The 16332-nt window shown below is 40.2% G+C and overlaps 1 protein-coding gene across 1 annotated transcript; it reads right to left on the reverse strand.

Moving 5' to 3' along the window:
• Positions 1–2219: 2219 nt before the first annotated feature.
• c22h6orf136 (chromosome 22 C6orf136 homolog) lies at positions 2220–12560 on the reverse strand. Its single transcript, XM_085147693.1, has 7 exons — positions 12316–12560; positions 10579–10795; positions 7919–8545; positions 4692–4780; positions 4389–4589; positions 3937–4006; positions 2220–2516 (listed from the first exon to the last, which is right to left on the reverse strand). The coding sequence occupies exons 2-7, from the start codon at positions 10675–10677 to the stop codon at positions 2373–2375; spliced, it is 1230 nt and encodes a 409-aa protein (XP_085003819.1). The 5' UTR covers positions 10678–10795; positions 12316–12560; the 3' UTR covers positions 2220–2372.
• Positions 12561–16332: the final 3772 nt, after the last annotated feature.

The raw sequence follows: 16332 nt of genomic DNA on the forward strand, positions 1-16332 counted from the left end.
ACTGTGGACTCATCTCTGTGTTTGTCCTGCTAGACCAGAGTGTGTGTTCGATGCTGTTGACCATAACATTTCATCACAGCGATTAGAGCACGCTGTAGAGGCTGCAGTGGTTTGAATCATATCTAATAGACTCAATGTGTTCATGGAAATGGGAGGTCCTCTTCACACACAGGTTAATTGTTCCATACTGTCCCCAGGCAGTATCATTAGAGGATGTAGCATCCATCTATCCACCCAGCTTTGTCTATCAATGAAGTAACACACACCAACTAGTTAAAATTGTAGGAATGTTTTAAAGGGGTCATCTGATCATTTAGTTTTCTCTGTATTGTAGGATTTTAATTTGCAAAATTACTTTACTGTTATAAACTGCCACAATCCAGATGGCAAACAATAATAGAAATTGTGTTAAATTTAGAATCAGACATTGGTTCTTGATCATTTTTCCACCCTCGGTTAATATTATCATTCATCCATAGTGCTGACTAGGTTCATAGTAGGGCTGCCACAAACGATTATTTTGATAGTCGACTAGTCACCGATTCAGATCATCATCCATTGGACGTAAAACATATAGATTATTGCACCAGCAGCATCTGCTCTTATATAACTATCATTAGCTTACAGCTTTAAGTGTTTCAGGTATGTGCTAACAAAAAATAAAGACAAGATGATAGTTTATTAAATTTTAATGAAGTTTGCAGATTGTTTTGGTGAAGTTTAATAAACTCCTTGCTATCTAAAATATAACAGGACACCGGAGTAAATTCTCGAGCATCTCACACTTCTGATAATCAGCTGTCTGCTTGAGGTTTATTCAGCTGTGTAAAAACTATAACTTTAATCGCAGCCAAACCGATTTACTCAGGAATAAATAAAATACTACAAAAAGCCAAACAATAAGATTTTTAAGTTATCTAAGTGACTTATATATGTTTAACCTGAGTAGCGAAAGACGGCGGTGGGTTTGAAAACAATTTGCCGGGAGTCCGGTGTTCTCACGGGATCTAGTTAGCCTAGCCCCCGGCTAACTATCGAGCTAGTGGGTAACAGACGTCTCCGCAAACGTCGGAGCGCTTTTGAAAATATGTTGTGTCTTGATAAACTGAGCAGATATTTGAGGCTTACACAGCTACATTCTCGCCTGAAAATATGTTAAACGTTTATTTTGTGACCCAGAAAGAATAATAAGAGTAATATTAAAACTAACTAGCTGCCGCCATTGTTGGAAACTGAGCTGGGCTGCGCTATGAATTCTGGGACACAGCTTCTTCGTCTTTGGTGTTTAACGGCAGCTGGCATCCTTGTACATGCAGTGCTGCCATCTTCTGTTTCAGTTCGTTATTACACTCTTAAATCCTACTACTTATTCCTGCGTCTTTTGTGATCTTACAAAGCTTCAAACGACGCGTCGACTATTAAATCAGTCGTTGACGATTTTGATAGTCGACGTAATCGTGACTAGTCGACTAATCATGGCAGCCCTAGTGCATAGTCACCAAAGGAGGTGGTGTAGCTAATCTGAGCTCCACCAGTAACAGCATCTCTAGTTCCTTTTTGCAACTTTTTAAATTCACCTTAATTGAGTTGTAACATCCTGTTTAACAGTAAGAAGCCCAAATCTGATGCTCACTCTGTAGTGAGCTCAAGGTCTTCTCCCTCATCTGCTTTCTAGCTCCAATTTCTAACATGTGAAATAACAGTATATGTGTGTGTGTGTGTGTATCATTTTATTCCTCCTAGAGTTGCTCCATAGAGGCAAGCAGACACAATCCACTGTTAATGACCAAAAACCTTTCTAGACAAATGCTGGCATATTCATTTATAGCGAAGTCAAACTTGTGCTGATCCACAAAGGCAGCTCTCGTAACTGTTTAAGATTGTTGTGCCACTCATTCAAATATGCCAACAAGCCGGTTACCACAACTGAACAGGCAGCTAGTTGGATTAATGATCCAAAAAGCAGATTTCAATACATACGTATAAAAATCTCAAAGGTTACATTTACACAAAGGTGCACCATATGAAAGGTGTGGTACAGAAGCCGCCAGTAGTATTTCAGACTCCAGAGTGACAAAATATGTTCTTATTCCTGCTGCTCTGCACTGTTGACCACTTCAATATTCAGAGGAAAAAGGAAAAAGCTGATTGACTTTGTTGGTAGTATAAATATCTAAACAATTGCCTGATCTAGCATAAGAAAAGGAGAAGCAGAAGACAGACTTTATGTTGTTTTAATTCAGGGACAAGAATATTTTTGAACAGCAAGCATAACTTTGAGTTTTCATGTGTTTCCTATGTGAAGACCACTTTAGCTTTTCAGGGTCACATGGGTATAGAGACACTGGTTTTCCACTAATGCTTGTTCTGGGTCAGTTTCTGCTCTGTCGCAGTGATGACAGAAGCAGGGGTAACAAATTGAGAGCAGGTCGGTGTTCCTGCACTCCCAGTGCCACCAGAACCCCTGTCAAGAGGGAAGTTACTCTAGGCAGGACGGGGGGCTGAGCTGGCATCACCTGCAAGAAAAAGAGAACAACAAATATAACATATGTCCACACATATCACAGCAGGTCTCACTATCATCATGTTAATCTGACCTTTCACTGCTTTCTATCCAACATTCACATGCTGATGAACGTCTGACCACCTGTCTACGTTCTCGATCTATGCCAATACTGACAGTGATGAGAGGCCTGGCTGAAGACGCTGGTGTGTTTTAAAGCACACTAAGGTTAAAGCGGGTTAAAAGAAGTACTTGTTGCCTGGTCGGAAAGTTTATCAGCTGTGGTGCTGGGAAAACTGCACACAAAAAGAAATCTTTTTCAATCTCTCAGACAATCGTTGGGAGTACGGCTGCCACAAGCGATTATTTTGATAGTCGACTAGTCACCGATTATTTTTGCGATTAGTCGACTAATCAGATCATCATCCATTGGACATAAAACGTACAGCTTATTGCAGCATCTGCTCTTATATAACTATCGTTAGCTTACAGCTTTAAGTGTTTAAGGTATGTGCTAACTAAAATAAAGACAAGATGATAGTTTATTAAATTTTAATGAAATTTGCAGATTGTTTCGGTGAATTTTAATAAACTCCTTGTTATCTAAAATATAACAGGACACCGGAGTAAATTCTCAAACATCTCACACTTCTGATAATCAGCTGTCTGCTTGACGTTTATTCAGCTGTGTAAAAACTATAACTTTAATCTCAGCCAAACCGATTTACTCAGGAACAAAATAAATACTAAAAAAAGCCAAACAATAACATTTTTAAGTTATCTAAGTGACTTATATATATTTAGCCTGAGTAGTGAAAGACGGCGGTGGCTTTGAAAACGATTAGCCGGGAGTCCGGTGCTCTCACGGCTCTAGTTAGCCTAGCCCCCGGCTAGCTATCGAGCTAGTGGGTAACAGACATCTCTGAAAACGTCGGAGCGCTTTTGAAAATATGTGGTGTCTTGATAAACTGAGCAGATATTTGAGGTTTACACAGCTACATTCTCGCCTGAAAATATGTTAAACGTTGATTTTGTGACCCAGAAAGAATAATAAGAGTAATATTAAAACTAACTAGCTGCCGTCATCGTTGGAAACTGAGCTGGGCTGGCTATGAATTCTGGGACAGAGCTTCTTCTTCTTCTTCTTCGGGGTTTAACGGCAGCTGGCATCCTTGTACATGCAGTGCTGCCATCTTCTGTTGCAGTCCGTTATTACACTCTTAAATCCTACTACTTATTCCTGCGTCTTTTGGGATCTTACAAAGCTTCAAACGACGCGTCGACTATTAAATCAGTCGTCGACGATTTTGATAGTCGACGTAATCGTGACTAGTCGACTAATCGTGGCAGCCCTAGTTGGGAGTAGTTATTCTATAGCACTGAAGGCTTTTTGCTGTGGGTGATCTGTGGCAAAAAGCCGTTAGCTTCCTTACCTTCTCAACTTTGTGACAGTGAATAAATCCATCATGTCCAATGTAGAATGTAGAGAACGCATCATAGGACCTATGTGTAAGAGATGACATTTGGATTAAGGTTGGACAAAATATGCACCCATTTTTATGTAAAAGTGTGAACGGAAGAATCAGTTATCCATGATTCTCAGTCTTTATGTTTTTAATGTTAAAAACATGATAGTGTTTATAGTGGACATTGCAACCTGTCTGAAAATCTGTTTCCTCGTTCCAAAAACTCTCAATTCAAAAGCAAGGAAACGTTAATTATATACGTAACACCAAAAGGCGAGTATATCAGAACAGTAATCTATTTTATGGAAAGATTACTTCATTACATTTTTGGGAGCTTTAAAATAACACACTGAGACAGAAATCGCCATATCCACTTAACCTTGTAACTCCCGTGCACCCAGTTCTGGATGTGGCGTTACCTGTACAGGTGCGATTTGTCTTTGCGATAGAAGCGCAGCAGCAGAGAGTGGAAAGGAAGCCCTCTGATCCTCCAGCGAGCCTTAATGGTCCCGTCCTCCATGTGTTTGGTAAGCTTCAGTACATCCAGCCGAGCTTCAGCGTAGTAGCACAGACACAGCAGGCGCCACAGCGACAGCGTGAGCCGGTACATCACACGGCCTCTACACCAACACACGCAATCAGACACACTTATCAAGAGTTTGGTCAAAGGATAAGAGCGTCTCTTATAACGCATCACCATCACGCTAGACAAGCACATTCACCTGGTCTTGATGTTTATGAGGCCGTTGATGAATTCCACATCGTTTGAGTACATGGAGTAGTCATGGTTTGTCATAAAGAATCTTGGAAGCTGCAAAACAAACAGATGATGATCAGTTTCAGAGTTTAGGTGCTGATGTTAAAGACAAACACTTCAACACGATGTTCTCCAATTCTGTTAGTTTAAGTCTAAAAACAGAGTTTTGGTTCTACAATAAGCAGGCTCCAGTTTGTTTTTTGTTATTCATTTGCCCCTTTGTGCTGTGGAAACAATGTGGATACAGTGTGGAAACTATTATAAAATGTCTTAATTCTTCAAACATTAAAAAACAAAACAAAAAAAACACACAAATGTGTGTTCAAATGATCTTGGTGGTGTTAAATTGCAAAGCCGATTATTCACCATGTGATCCGAAATTGTAAATTTCAGGTAAACATTGTCCGATCTGATCATGGAAATATGAAGATTGTTTGTTTTCATCATCAAAACATTTGGATACAAATGTAAAATATCAACATTGTAATGTATTGTATGGTAACAGGCTGTCCCAAAAACTTGTCCTTGGAGCAAATTTACTTTTCAATGATTGCGTATAGTCATCATAATCTTTATGGTGGTTTTGTGCAAAAATGAGTAAAATATTTGACCTAAAGCTGAGTAAATCCTGTCATGTGGATCATGTATCATCATCACTGCTACATCTGCAGTGGTTTTAAAATAGAATTTCTTGGTTTGTCTCTGTTGAGGTGCAGCAGGATAATCGTGATTAAAAGTAAGACTTTATTATGAACAAACATTAGTTACATTTCTAAACACTGCATGAGATGCATTCATAAGGAAGATGAAAAATTATTTTGTGATGATTTGATGATGTTTCTGATCTGTGAACAAAAGTACAAACGAGTATTTTAATTGTCATTCATTAATTTGACACTATTGTTACACTGCCTTGAGATACAGCTCGCTCTCACTGCTTGTTATTGGACCACACAAGCACACAATTTTGTTCCTATTTAATAAAGCGTGCCCCACTGTCACATCTAGACCTATGGTGGAGTGTTCAACGCACACACAGGTAAACTGCTGAGCGCCATTACTGTCTTGAGACGAGGCTACTAGCCCCTCAGGAAATATGGCACAAATGATGCTGTAAAGTCTTCACACATGTCCAATCATCCCAAAAAGTTGAATCTGTTCATCTGGATGTAGCTTTTTCAGTCACTTGGATGAGTTCGAAACATTTCTCCCACTGAATACAGTTGAACAGAATCTACTGTTTGGGATGCTGTAACGTGTTTAGTTAGATGGGCCCACGACACGAGTTTTGGGGACTCACAGGACGCCTTAAACACAGGAGACACTTTTCTCTCTCTAAAGATAGAGATGGCCAACACTAGTTACTGAAAACAATACAACAGGGCTCCCGGCTTCAGTTTACTGTAACTCCCCCTACTTTCCTGGAAAAATGCATCTCTGTAGAGATGTAGACTCGATTTGCATTCTTCAGGAGAAAATTCACTTGCTGTCAGAAAAAAACTACATATGTAGAGCTCTGTGAACAGAATAAAGCAGCTATCACTGCAGATATTTTTTTGGTTACCAGTTTGGGGGGCTGGGGAGCTACTGGTTTACATCAATTAGCCAGAAGGATGCATATTTTTCATCTGTATGCCACTCCCAGGAGATAAGAGAGGTTTGTTTTTCAGAGCATCTGTGCAGAGTGTTACCGTCCCTCCTGTCTGAGGCTGCACTGAACATGCTGCAGCAGTAGGACGTTCATCTTGCTACATATTTACATGCACAGTCACGCAGGAAGATAAGACACAATCATATCTGTTGGCATGAAGCATTAACTAACCTGAGCTTTATATCAAAGACTGAAAATAGAGCTTTGTGTCTGACAAAATGGTGTAACAATAAGGGACACGTTCTGTGTCTGGTGTTGGTGTGATTTTATTATTCTTACAGGATCTGACAGGTTAGAGTGTACTTTAACTGTGGAAAAGGCTAATCTGCTTTTAAGGGTCTGGGGACAAAACGGTACCCCTTGGTGAGCCATTTTATGAAAGGCTCCCCCGTCTCCTGGGAGACCGGACACCCCCTAGAGATTTAACAGTGATGTTGGATGTAGGAGGGAGCAGCATCCTGGGCTTATCAGTCAGCAGGAAGCTGGTCCACTCACTTTGTGCAGTTTGACAGGCAGAATGAGATCAATGCTTCTGAGGATTCCACCAGGAAGTGAATCACATGGTGACCACTTCACTCGTGCTGCTGGGGTTATGCAAGTAACCTAAAGTTACTGACAATAATTAATTAATCATTCGTAAGCCATACGCTTTATCACAAAGAGAATGCAAAATAAACACATACAAAACATATTTGGATTCAATATTTAAATTGCAAAAAAAGAGCTATTAGAGTAATAAATAAAGTTGGATATAAGGAACCAACCAGTTTTTGTAGGATCATCTATGTTAAAATTCATGAACATTATATATTCTAAAACTTTAGAAATGATATATTGTGTGATTAAAAAGAATGATCCAATTTGTATTTTAAGTAAGTTTCAACTAAGAGATGGAAAATATGATTTGAGGGTCTTATAAGTTTGAAATGCCTAAAGTGAACCAATGTTAAGTATAGATGTGTCAGTGTTGGGAGTGAAATTATGGACTTAATGATGAAGTGAAGATGTGTTTTTCTTTTAAAAATTTGTATCATACAAGGTTATAGAAATTTGGTTTGTTAAAAAATTTTTGTGTTGATTTAATTTCTTGATTTATCATTGATTTCTTATCAAACTGTTATACAACTTATTTACTGATTATTTCTATGGGGGTAAGGGAGAGGATAAGTATAAGCCACAAGGCTTCAGCCTATTCCTTTTTCGGTTACTGTTTGAGTACTTTTATGTAAAATTATAATCTGTTGTTGTTGTTGACTGAAATAAAAAAAAATTCAAAAATTTCAAATTTCAAAATCTGTATTTCAGTGTACAAGTTGGATTAACTTATATACCTCAAGCCTCAAGTGTACAGTCTAAGTTATATATGACTGTGTATTAAACAGTCAGTACAGACTGTAGTACTAAATGCTTTGAATGGTCAATAAGACTATTTAAATGTGTCTATTTATATTTCAGGAAGAGACTGATTACCAGGCGAGCATTGAGTCAGCTACAGCTGTCAACATAACCAGTGACAGCTCTCATACTTTAGTGGTTCTTACCTCTATCCTCAGCCTTTCATACATCAGGGCCAGTTTTTCCTCTCCTTCCCTGTCACTCTCACGATGCTCCCCCTCTGCTCGGCCTGTACGGCTGCACAGCGATACAGAGGGCAGCTCCACCGCATTCTGGTCAAGTCCGCTGTCCTGGCTGTACTTTAGCACACTGTTAGGCACCAAGTGTGTGCCGGGGCAATGAAAGCAGTAAAAGGTGGAGCCAGACATGAACGGTGCAGGACATCCCTCCGTTTCAAACAGGCTTCTGAAGCAGCCGTGTTCTCTCGTTACAGCATCAGTGTCGCTACGTTTGAAGGTCACTACGTTAATGTCATCCTCTCTGCTACCATCCACTGTGGTCAGTGGAAACAAGAACTCTGGAGACGTGAGGGGCCTTCCCAGAGGGATCTCCAGAAGGGTGTGGAGGCCATGTGACTCGCCCTGTCGCACCAGCACACAAACACTGAGAGAGTCCTCCCAATCCTCCTCGCCATAGCGCAGTATCTGAGGCTGGCTCGCATGATGTATGGGGTTAGACAGCACCGGCTGCCTAAAGTTCTGATATCTCAGGCTGTTGGGTGGGGCCAGGGCCCATGCTGCACTGCTCAGGGGGCGGGTCTGACAATCCACCACCTAAAGAAGCAGCAAGGACTTGGTGTTATTATTGTAAGCATATAGAACGTGATATTTCATCTATTAGATTGTAAACAGTTTAATCTCAGTACATCCTTGGTTTTTCCATTTTTATTTACACACATTTATTCTGGATTGGAGATTGGGATTAGTATCTTGCCCAAGGACATTTGACATGCAGACTGGAGCAGCAGGAATTCAACCACCAACCTTCTGATAAGTAGATGACCTGCTCTAGCTTTGAGCCACAGCCGCCCTAAACATGGAGCTAAACAAGCTCCAAAAACGTTAAAAAGTTGTCATATATTGGGTTTATGTATGATACCTGTTCAGAGTAGGGCTCATGGTGTAAATTAGATCTGTAACTGATTGATTGAAATGTGTCACATGAGCACAGAGCCAATCGAATACTTATTTCTCTCTGTGACGTGTAAATCAGTTTATACCCTTTATTAACTGTTATTAATGGGTTTTTCCTGGATATGTGGCCCATGTTTTGGCTCTAAAAAGTAGAGACTGTTCACTTCTTTGTAAGTGAGAAAATGAGAAAGCTCAGTGTCAAGCACCTGATGAGCAGCACCTGTTTTATAATATGTTTTACAGCCTTGTGCAGTGACTGATTGTGACATTTTACGGTCTGGTTGCCATTTTTTTTGCACTTTACCCTGAGAGTTCAGCGTGACTCATCTGTCATAATACAACCTTTTGTAGTAATAAAATGTAAACGAATGCAATTCATCCTGGGGAGGATGTGATTGTTTACGTTCCTACGCTGCTAAACATTGACATAAAACGTTGTGTGAAGACTTAATAAGTGTTGGAGCTAGCCTAGCTGCTTCCCGCTAATTCAAGTATAACTCTTGAAGGGTGTCCAAGAAGTAAGATGTCTTTGTGACAGAAGTACGTGAAGCCTGAAATCAGTCTTCCATGTCCAACATTGAGTTTGCTTTTTACCTGAAACACAAACCTGTTGTAGAACAGAGAATAGCTGCATCTCTGCCGAAAAATACACTCTTATTACAACTCACGTTGTTTCTATAGGTTAGTTAAAAAACTATTAAAAAAACTCTATGCAGCAAAAATGATCTGCAGGTCTGCATCATATTATGATTTAGTGCTATACATAAACAAATTGAATTTAACAGTGAAAATTGACAGCAACCATAAAGCTACAGGTCCAACTGTGAACTTACCCATATGGAAAAGAAATAGTAAAAACTTGATATGATTTACTCATGAAAGTGGCCACTTTCTCATTACTTTCATATATTTTTTAGTAAGTATACAAAACATACAAGTTTCATTATATAATTTTTCAAGGGATCTTATGTGTTTTCACTCTTGTATGCTTTTCATACAAGTTTCATACAAGACAGATACAAACTTTATAAGATTTATATATATATCTTTTCCATATGGGCAGGTTTTGTCAACCAGTTAATGCAAAGAAATCTCTTTAACAAACAGACAGACAGGATTGGCATTCATTGATAGCATTATTTTCAGGATACTGATACTAAATTCCATCTTCTTAACTACTTATTCAGTTTAGGGTCATGGGGTCACGCCCCTTTCCACTTTCATCTATGTCTGTTTACATCTATACAACACACAGTTCAGAGGACTGTACTACGAAACAGGACTTGGGCTCATCGAGGCAGCTTCAGGGTTAAGATGGAGATGTTTTACTTCTTACCGAGGTCCATCGGTTTATGCTGCAGACTTTACCTGCTCCAGGAACAGTTATGCTGGAGACTTGAGATCAGCAGGTATGAAATCACTGCCTACTGAACAATCAATTTCCTGTAAAACAGCATTTCCAGAAGATTTCTCTTGGACCTTAAGTAATTTAAAAAACATGTTTTACAGGGAACTTATTTGTATTTGTGAACCTTAAATGAAATCTTCACACATGCTTTTCTAGGTATGTTCAATTGTTTTGTAGTACAGGCCTAAGTAAAAAAAACTATTAACAGCCTAAAATAACTGGAGTATTTGTCAACTGATGCATAACAAGAAATCCAGTGAATTACCTGTCTGACACTCCAGCTCCATTTTTGGATGGGCTGCCTTCTCCCTTGGCCGCGGATACAACCCACCCAGAAGGCCACGCCTCCTCTGCTCACAGACATTCACCACAGGGTCAGGGCAACCCCGGTCACCCGATGACCATCACCCACAGCACAGACAACAGGACAAAGACTTTACGACTGGAAGATTCCCAACTACTCCAGAGGCCCTCTACCTCATCTAGTTGAGACCACAGAGAGAATAGATCGAGTCAGCTGTTCACAGCTACATGACATTATTATAACACAGATATTAACCTGCTGACAAAATTATTAGTTGATTATCAAACAAAAAATGCAAAGGCAGTTTTCTATGTTTTCACTGTAATTTGTACCTGAAATGTGAAACATTATCAGTGTCTGATAACCAAATCAACTGACTACACTGATATGATATATTTGCTAAAAAGTTAATATTGGCTAATATTTTGTTCAGTCTGGTGCAATAAGAGTTAATAAACACAAAAGCTGGACTGCACCTTCTTTTCTAAAAAACAAAACAAAAACACGCTTGGCTAACGGCTGAATGTTATTTTGTCCACCTAACAGATGCAAGTCTTATAGCTCTGTTTTTGGCACCACCAGCTCCTGAATGCTTGGCTAGGTCCTGCAGCTTCTCTGACAGTTAGCACTGCACCACACACTAGTTGTTCAAAAAAGCTGCATCAGTACAGCAGGGAGTGCCGAGGACACTGGCAGTGGATTCGTCTCAGCTTTTGCTGCAGCACCTTATTTGGCTTTTGCAAATCAGGCAATCACTGTGACTAAAGCTGTAACGTTTTACCGGTCACATGATTCATCTTAAAAATATTGCATGTGTTAGGAAGATTTTGTGTGATAATAAATCTTGTGGTATTTGTGCAGCAAGATAACACAAACTCTACAGTTCAGGCATTCAACTGAGGTTCTCTCAGACTGCCAGGAGCACGGGACCTGCAGCACACCTCACGTTTATAATCAGAAACTCCATGGTGACAGCTGGCATCCAGTGAAACACGTGAACACTTCAACACAGGCCTCTTCCTTACAACTTCAAATGCACTACAGCCAAAATGAACAGAGCAGTCTCAACAGTTCCTGTCAGTTCAGTTGTCAGTTGCATATCTTCCAGCTGACAGCGCCTTCTGAGAGGACACTTCTTAGGTCATAACTCGTAAAAGGAAATTATTGGGTTATAGCATTTAACAAAAAAGTTTAAAAACAGCATTACTACAACTCCTTCCTACAACATTGCTAAAAATTTCAGGACTATTTTGTTTTAGACTGTGACACAATCCAATTACTGCAGTACAAATTGTTGTTTTAAATAACTTAATTTAAAAATGAATGTTTAAATTTTTTATATTCTCCGGAGGTTAAATGGGGCACAGCTGCGTTTTAAGTTGTCAGACATCCCTGTATGATCACATCTGGATTTTCTCCGAAACTATCGCAACATAAACCATAACATGTATCCCTGCAACGCTGATATTAACTCGGAGACTTCAGCTAGTGCTGTTTACATGCAGTGACAGTCAAATAATAGCAGTTAGCTTTCAATGCTAACTAGTCAACAGCTAGCAATGAGCTAGCCACCGGTTTGAAAAGATCCTCGTGTTATCTTTTCCAGACGAAGTCCCTGCTCCGTCCAAATGTTGTAAGTCTCCGGTTAGATTGTGTACAACAGTCGCCGCAGAATCAGTTAACAAACTAGTAACTTACACAAATGTCATTCCAACCCTCTGAGTGTCCTTGCCCGGCCAAACACACCTCAAGCAGCCAGTCGTGATGCTGCTTTCAGGTCTGTTGGAAAAACGGCCACTGGCTCAAAGCGCCACAAACGATCAAACAATGCGGCATAAAAAATGTCAAGTGTAGCGTCTACACTTTCAGTCGCGTTAACTAAAGAAAATTCCTCTTGTTTGTGGTTTGTTTTTCTCTCTGACTCTCTCAGAAAGTGTTTAAAACACAATTAGCTTCCACATCATGTGACGTTTTAGTTTCCGAATCTAAACAAATGTATGACTGTAGAAAGCGCTGGTAGAAGGCCGCGAGTACACCCGCTCTTAAAATCGATATCAGTATTTTTACAGTTATATTTATAACTGTAAAACATAACTATAGTTATATTTCATTTTTTAAATTGTTAAAATCTCATTATCATTATATGGGACACAGTGGCTTGTATAATAGTTTTGCTGCACAGCATTCCTTCCATCATCTAAGTGGAAGCTCACATTCAAAAGACATTTATGACATAAAAAATGTGTTTTAACTAAACATTTCTTAATGGCAGCAATACATTGTTGCAGAAGGCTTTGCTCGACTTTTCCTGTCAACACTCCAGTCCAGTAGGTGGAGTTAATGCTCATTTAAGCTGGTTTACTGCTCTCCAATAAACCCAGGAGAAGTAGTTTGTTTGTTTGTTTTTTGTTGTTGTTGTTTTTTCAAAAAAAAAAAAGGAAGCAAAACAACAAGACCTAAATTGTGTGTCTCCTATATAATATATATAACTCACACTTTTTATTGTAGCAACCAACGATTTATACAGGCAAATAATGACTATTAACAAGATTACCCAAACTTTTGCATCCCACTGTAATTATAGGACAGAGTACAAACAGAAATACATAATGTATCGCCACCTGCTGCACCTGTAAGAAAAAAGCAAACATACAGCACCTGGAACACAAAAATATGAAAGTGGTGGTGTGAGTGTGAACGAGAGATAGCAATAGAGAGAGAGTGTTGAGTGTGTGTATGTAGGGGTGGGTTTTTATAATCGATTTATCGATTAAAATCGATTCTGGCTTGGATTACGTAAAATCGATTCATTAAAATCCTGAATCGATTTTTTAATATAAATTTATTTTGCCCGAAATGCCAGAATCTCTGGTGAAATCTCACAAAATTTCAACAACCACCAAACAGCTAAAACAGTAAATGAGAGCAGGAACAGGATTCTGCACAAAGACTTAAACACACAGCGCAGCCCGCGGATCAGAATCAGATGTTGCCTTTCTCACAGTCGGGGCTGAAAGCCGACAGCTCGCTGATTCTGATCTGTCGGCGGTCTGCGCTTTGTGTTCACGCCCTTTATGCGCTGATTCTAAAGCTGTTAGTTTGATGTCTCTCCAAACAATATTGACCGAACCAGCAGCAAAAGAAGATCCAAACTAAGCTTCACATAAACATCGTCATGTATTCACTCTGACTTTTACTGTTTTGCTTCTACCATGATGCACAGCTCTCTCTCTCCCCCTCTTTCTCTCTGTATGGTTTTCTGCATTATTCGCTTGCTTGTTACGCACAAGTCTACCGTTGTTTACAGCGCTGTCGGCTGACGTTTTTTTTCTTTCCGTTTTATATACTTCCGAAAAGAAAACTTAATTTCTGCTGTTCAATACTGAACAAATTTAAACTTTTTAAAATTATGCAAAATGCAAAACGCTTAGCCGTGTCTCTAATAAAAACCGCTGTAACTTCAGAGGTAATGTTCATATGTTGATTAATGGTTTTCTTTCGTTTTTGATGTACTGCAGAATATTTTTATAAAATCCAGGCCAGGAAAAATCACCTTCATGTGTTTCTGTGTTTTATCTTCAGCTACTTTGACACAAAGGCATCTGCTGTGACGCTCACACCTTTGATAAAGTCTTGCGTGTGTCAGCTTCCTTTTTATAGATACAAAAATATGTAAATGTACTGATCTGAATTATAATATTTCTGACTGTCAAAATTTCCCAGATTCAAATCGAATTGAATCAAATCGAATCGAATTAAATCGAATCGTGGATCGAATCGATTCGGGACCTTGTGAATCGGAATTGAATCGATTCTAGAAATCAGTGACGATACCCAGCCCTATGTGTATGTGTCTTTTTCGTGAAACGTACATGTAAATGAGCGTGAGCTGCACTAAAAATCTGTTAGTAGGATGTGTGTCTGCTCCAGGACCCAACTGTGTGTCTGAAAGTCTGTGCCAGACAACTGGCCCCAATCGTAACTCATATCTTTAACAGATCTTTGGAGCTATATGAAGTGTCTCCACCATCATCCTGGTCCCAAAGAAGTCCACCATCCTAGGATTAAATGACTACCGGCCCTTTGCCCTGATGTCTGTGGTCATAAAAGCCTTTGAAAGCCTGGTGTTGAGCCACCTGAAGGACATCACAGAGCCCTTGTTAGACCCTGCGCAGTTTACCAAACAGGCAAACGGGTTGGCCAAAGATGCAGTCATTGTAGGAATGCACTACATCCTACATCACCTCGACAACCTGGGATGTACACCAGGACCCTGTTCACGAACTTCAGCTCAGCCTTTAACACTGTGATCGCAGACATCATCCACCTATCTCATCCAGCTTGTTTTTCCTGCACCAGTCCTCCGATTGTTCCACCTCCTTCCTGTAGCTGGCCTCGTCGTTGTTTGTGATGCATCCCACCACAGCTGTGTCGTCGTGATTAGGCGAGCAGTCATATGTAAGCAGCATGAACAGGAGGGGACTCAGCACACAGTCCTGAGGGGAGCCAGTGCTGAGGACTATGGAGGATGAGGAGACATTGTGGATCCTCACAGACTGCGGCCTGTTGGTCAGGAAGTCCAGAACCCAGTTACAAAGAGAAGAGCTCAGTCCAAGAGTCAGTAATTTATCGACTAGGGTCTGCAGGATCTCCCTCTACACTAACAACTGCACCTCAGGAGAACCATCTGTGAAAATCCTGAAGTCCATGGATGACACCACCGTCATTGGTCTGATATATAACAATAAGATGGTGCAGTCAGAACCACCTGGAGCTGAACCCGCTCAGCAGGCCCAACAGAGGTTGTACCTCCTGCAGCAACTAAGGAAGTTCAACCTGCCACAGGAGCAGCTGGTCATCTTCTACACTGCCATCATCCAGTCTGTCCTATGTGCATCAGTCATTGTCTGGCTCGGCTCAGTCATGAAGCAGGACATCTCTGTGTTGAATCATATCTGTTATTAACCTCTGTCTCTCTTCCACAGCATGTCTTTATCCTGTCTTCCTTCTCTCGCCCCAACCAATCACAGCAGATGGCCCCGCCCCTCCCTGAGCCTGGTTCTGCCGGAGGTTTCTTCCTGTTAAAAGGGAGTTTTTCCTTCCCACTGTCGCCAAAGTGCTGCTCATAGGGGGTCATATGATCGTTGGGTTTTTCTCTGTATCTATGAAGCGCCTTGAGGCGACTTTTGTTGTGATTTGGCGCTATATAAATAAAATTGAATTGAATTGAATTGACAGGGCCAGACTGCAGCAGACTATTGGGTCAGCAGAGAGGCTCGTTGATGCTGATCTTTTCTTCATCTGGGACCTGTAAAGGTCCAGGAAGCAGGCAGAAAACATCTCTGCAGACCCCTCACATCCCAGATAAAAACTGTTCAAACTGCAGCCTTCAGAGCGCTTTACTAAAACAAATTGTACAAACTTGTACAAATTAATTCGCTCCTTTATGAGTGAGGAAAGGAATCGGTGTGTCAGTCAGCTGGTTCAGGGGCAGCAGGAGGGCAAAGGTCAGTGAGAAATTCACAGTTTGTTAAAGAAAACCTGTTAGCGAGCAGATTAGGTTCACAGAGATTGTTACCATGGCAGCTGACTCAGAGTTAAAGTTAATTCTCTTTCTGGAACAGGAAACCCTCATTTCAATTCATTTCATTACTTAAACCCGGGTATATCATATTTGTATTCTTTATTCTTCAGATGTGCTTATCTGCAAATAAA

The sequence above is a fragment of the Neolamprologus multifasciatus genome, chromosome 22 (assembly GCF_963576455.1).
Source record: "Neolamprologus multifasciatus chromosome 22, fNeoMul1.2, whole genome shotgun sequence".
In the NCBI taxonomy this organism is placed as follows: domain Eukaryota; kingdom Metazoa; phylum Chordata; class Actinopteri; order Cichliformes; family Cichlidae; genus Neolamprologus; species Neolamprologus multifasciatus.

Coding starts and splice junctions, on each gene's coding strand:
- c22h6orf136 (XM_085147693.1), bottom strand. CDS start 10,677: ATGTCTGTGAGCAGAGGAGGCGTGGCCTTCTGGGTGGGTTGTATCCGC. Junction 8,546..10,578: donor GGAGCTGGAGTGTCAGACAG/GTAATTCACTGG, acceptor CTGCTTCTTTAG/GTGGTGGATTGTCAGACCCG. Junction 4,781..7,918: donor ATGAAAGGCTGAGGATAGAG/GTAAGAACCACT, acceptor TTTGTTTTGCAG/CTTCCAAGATTCTTTATGAC.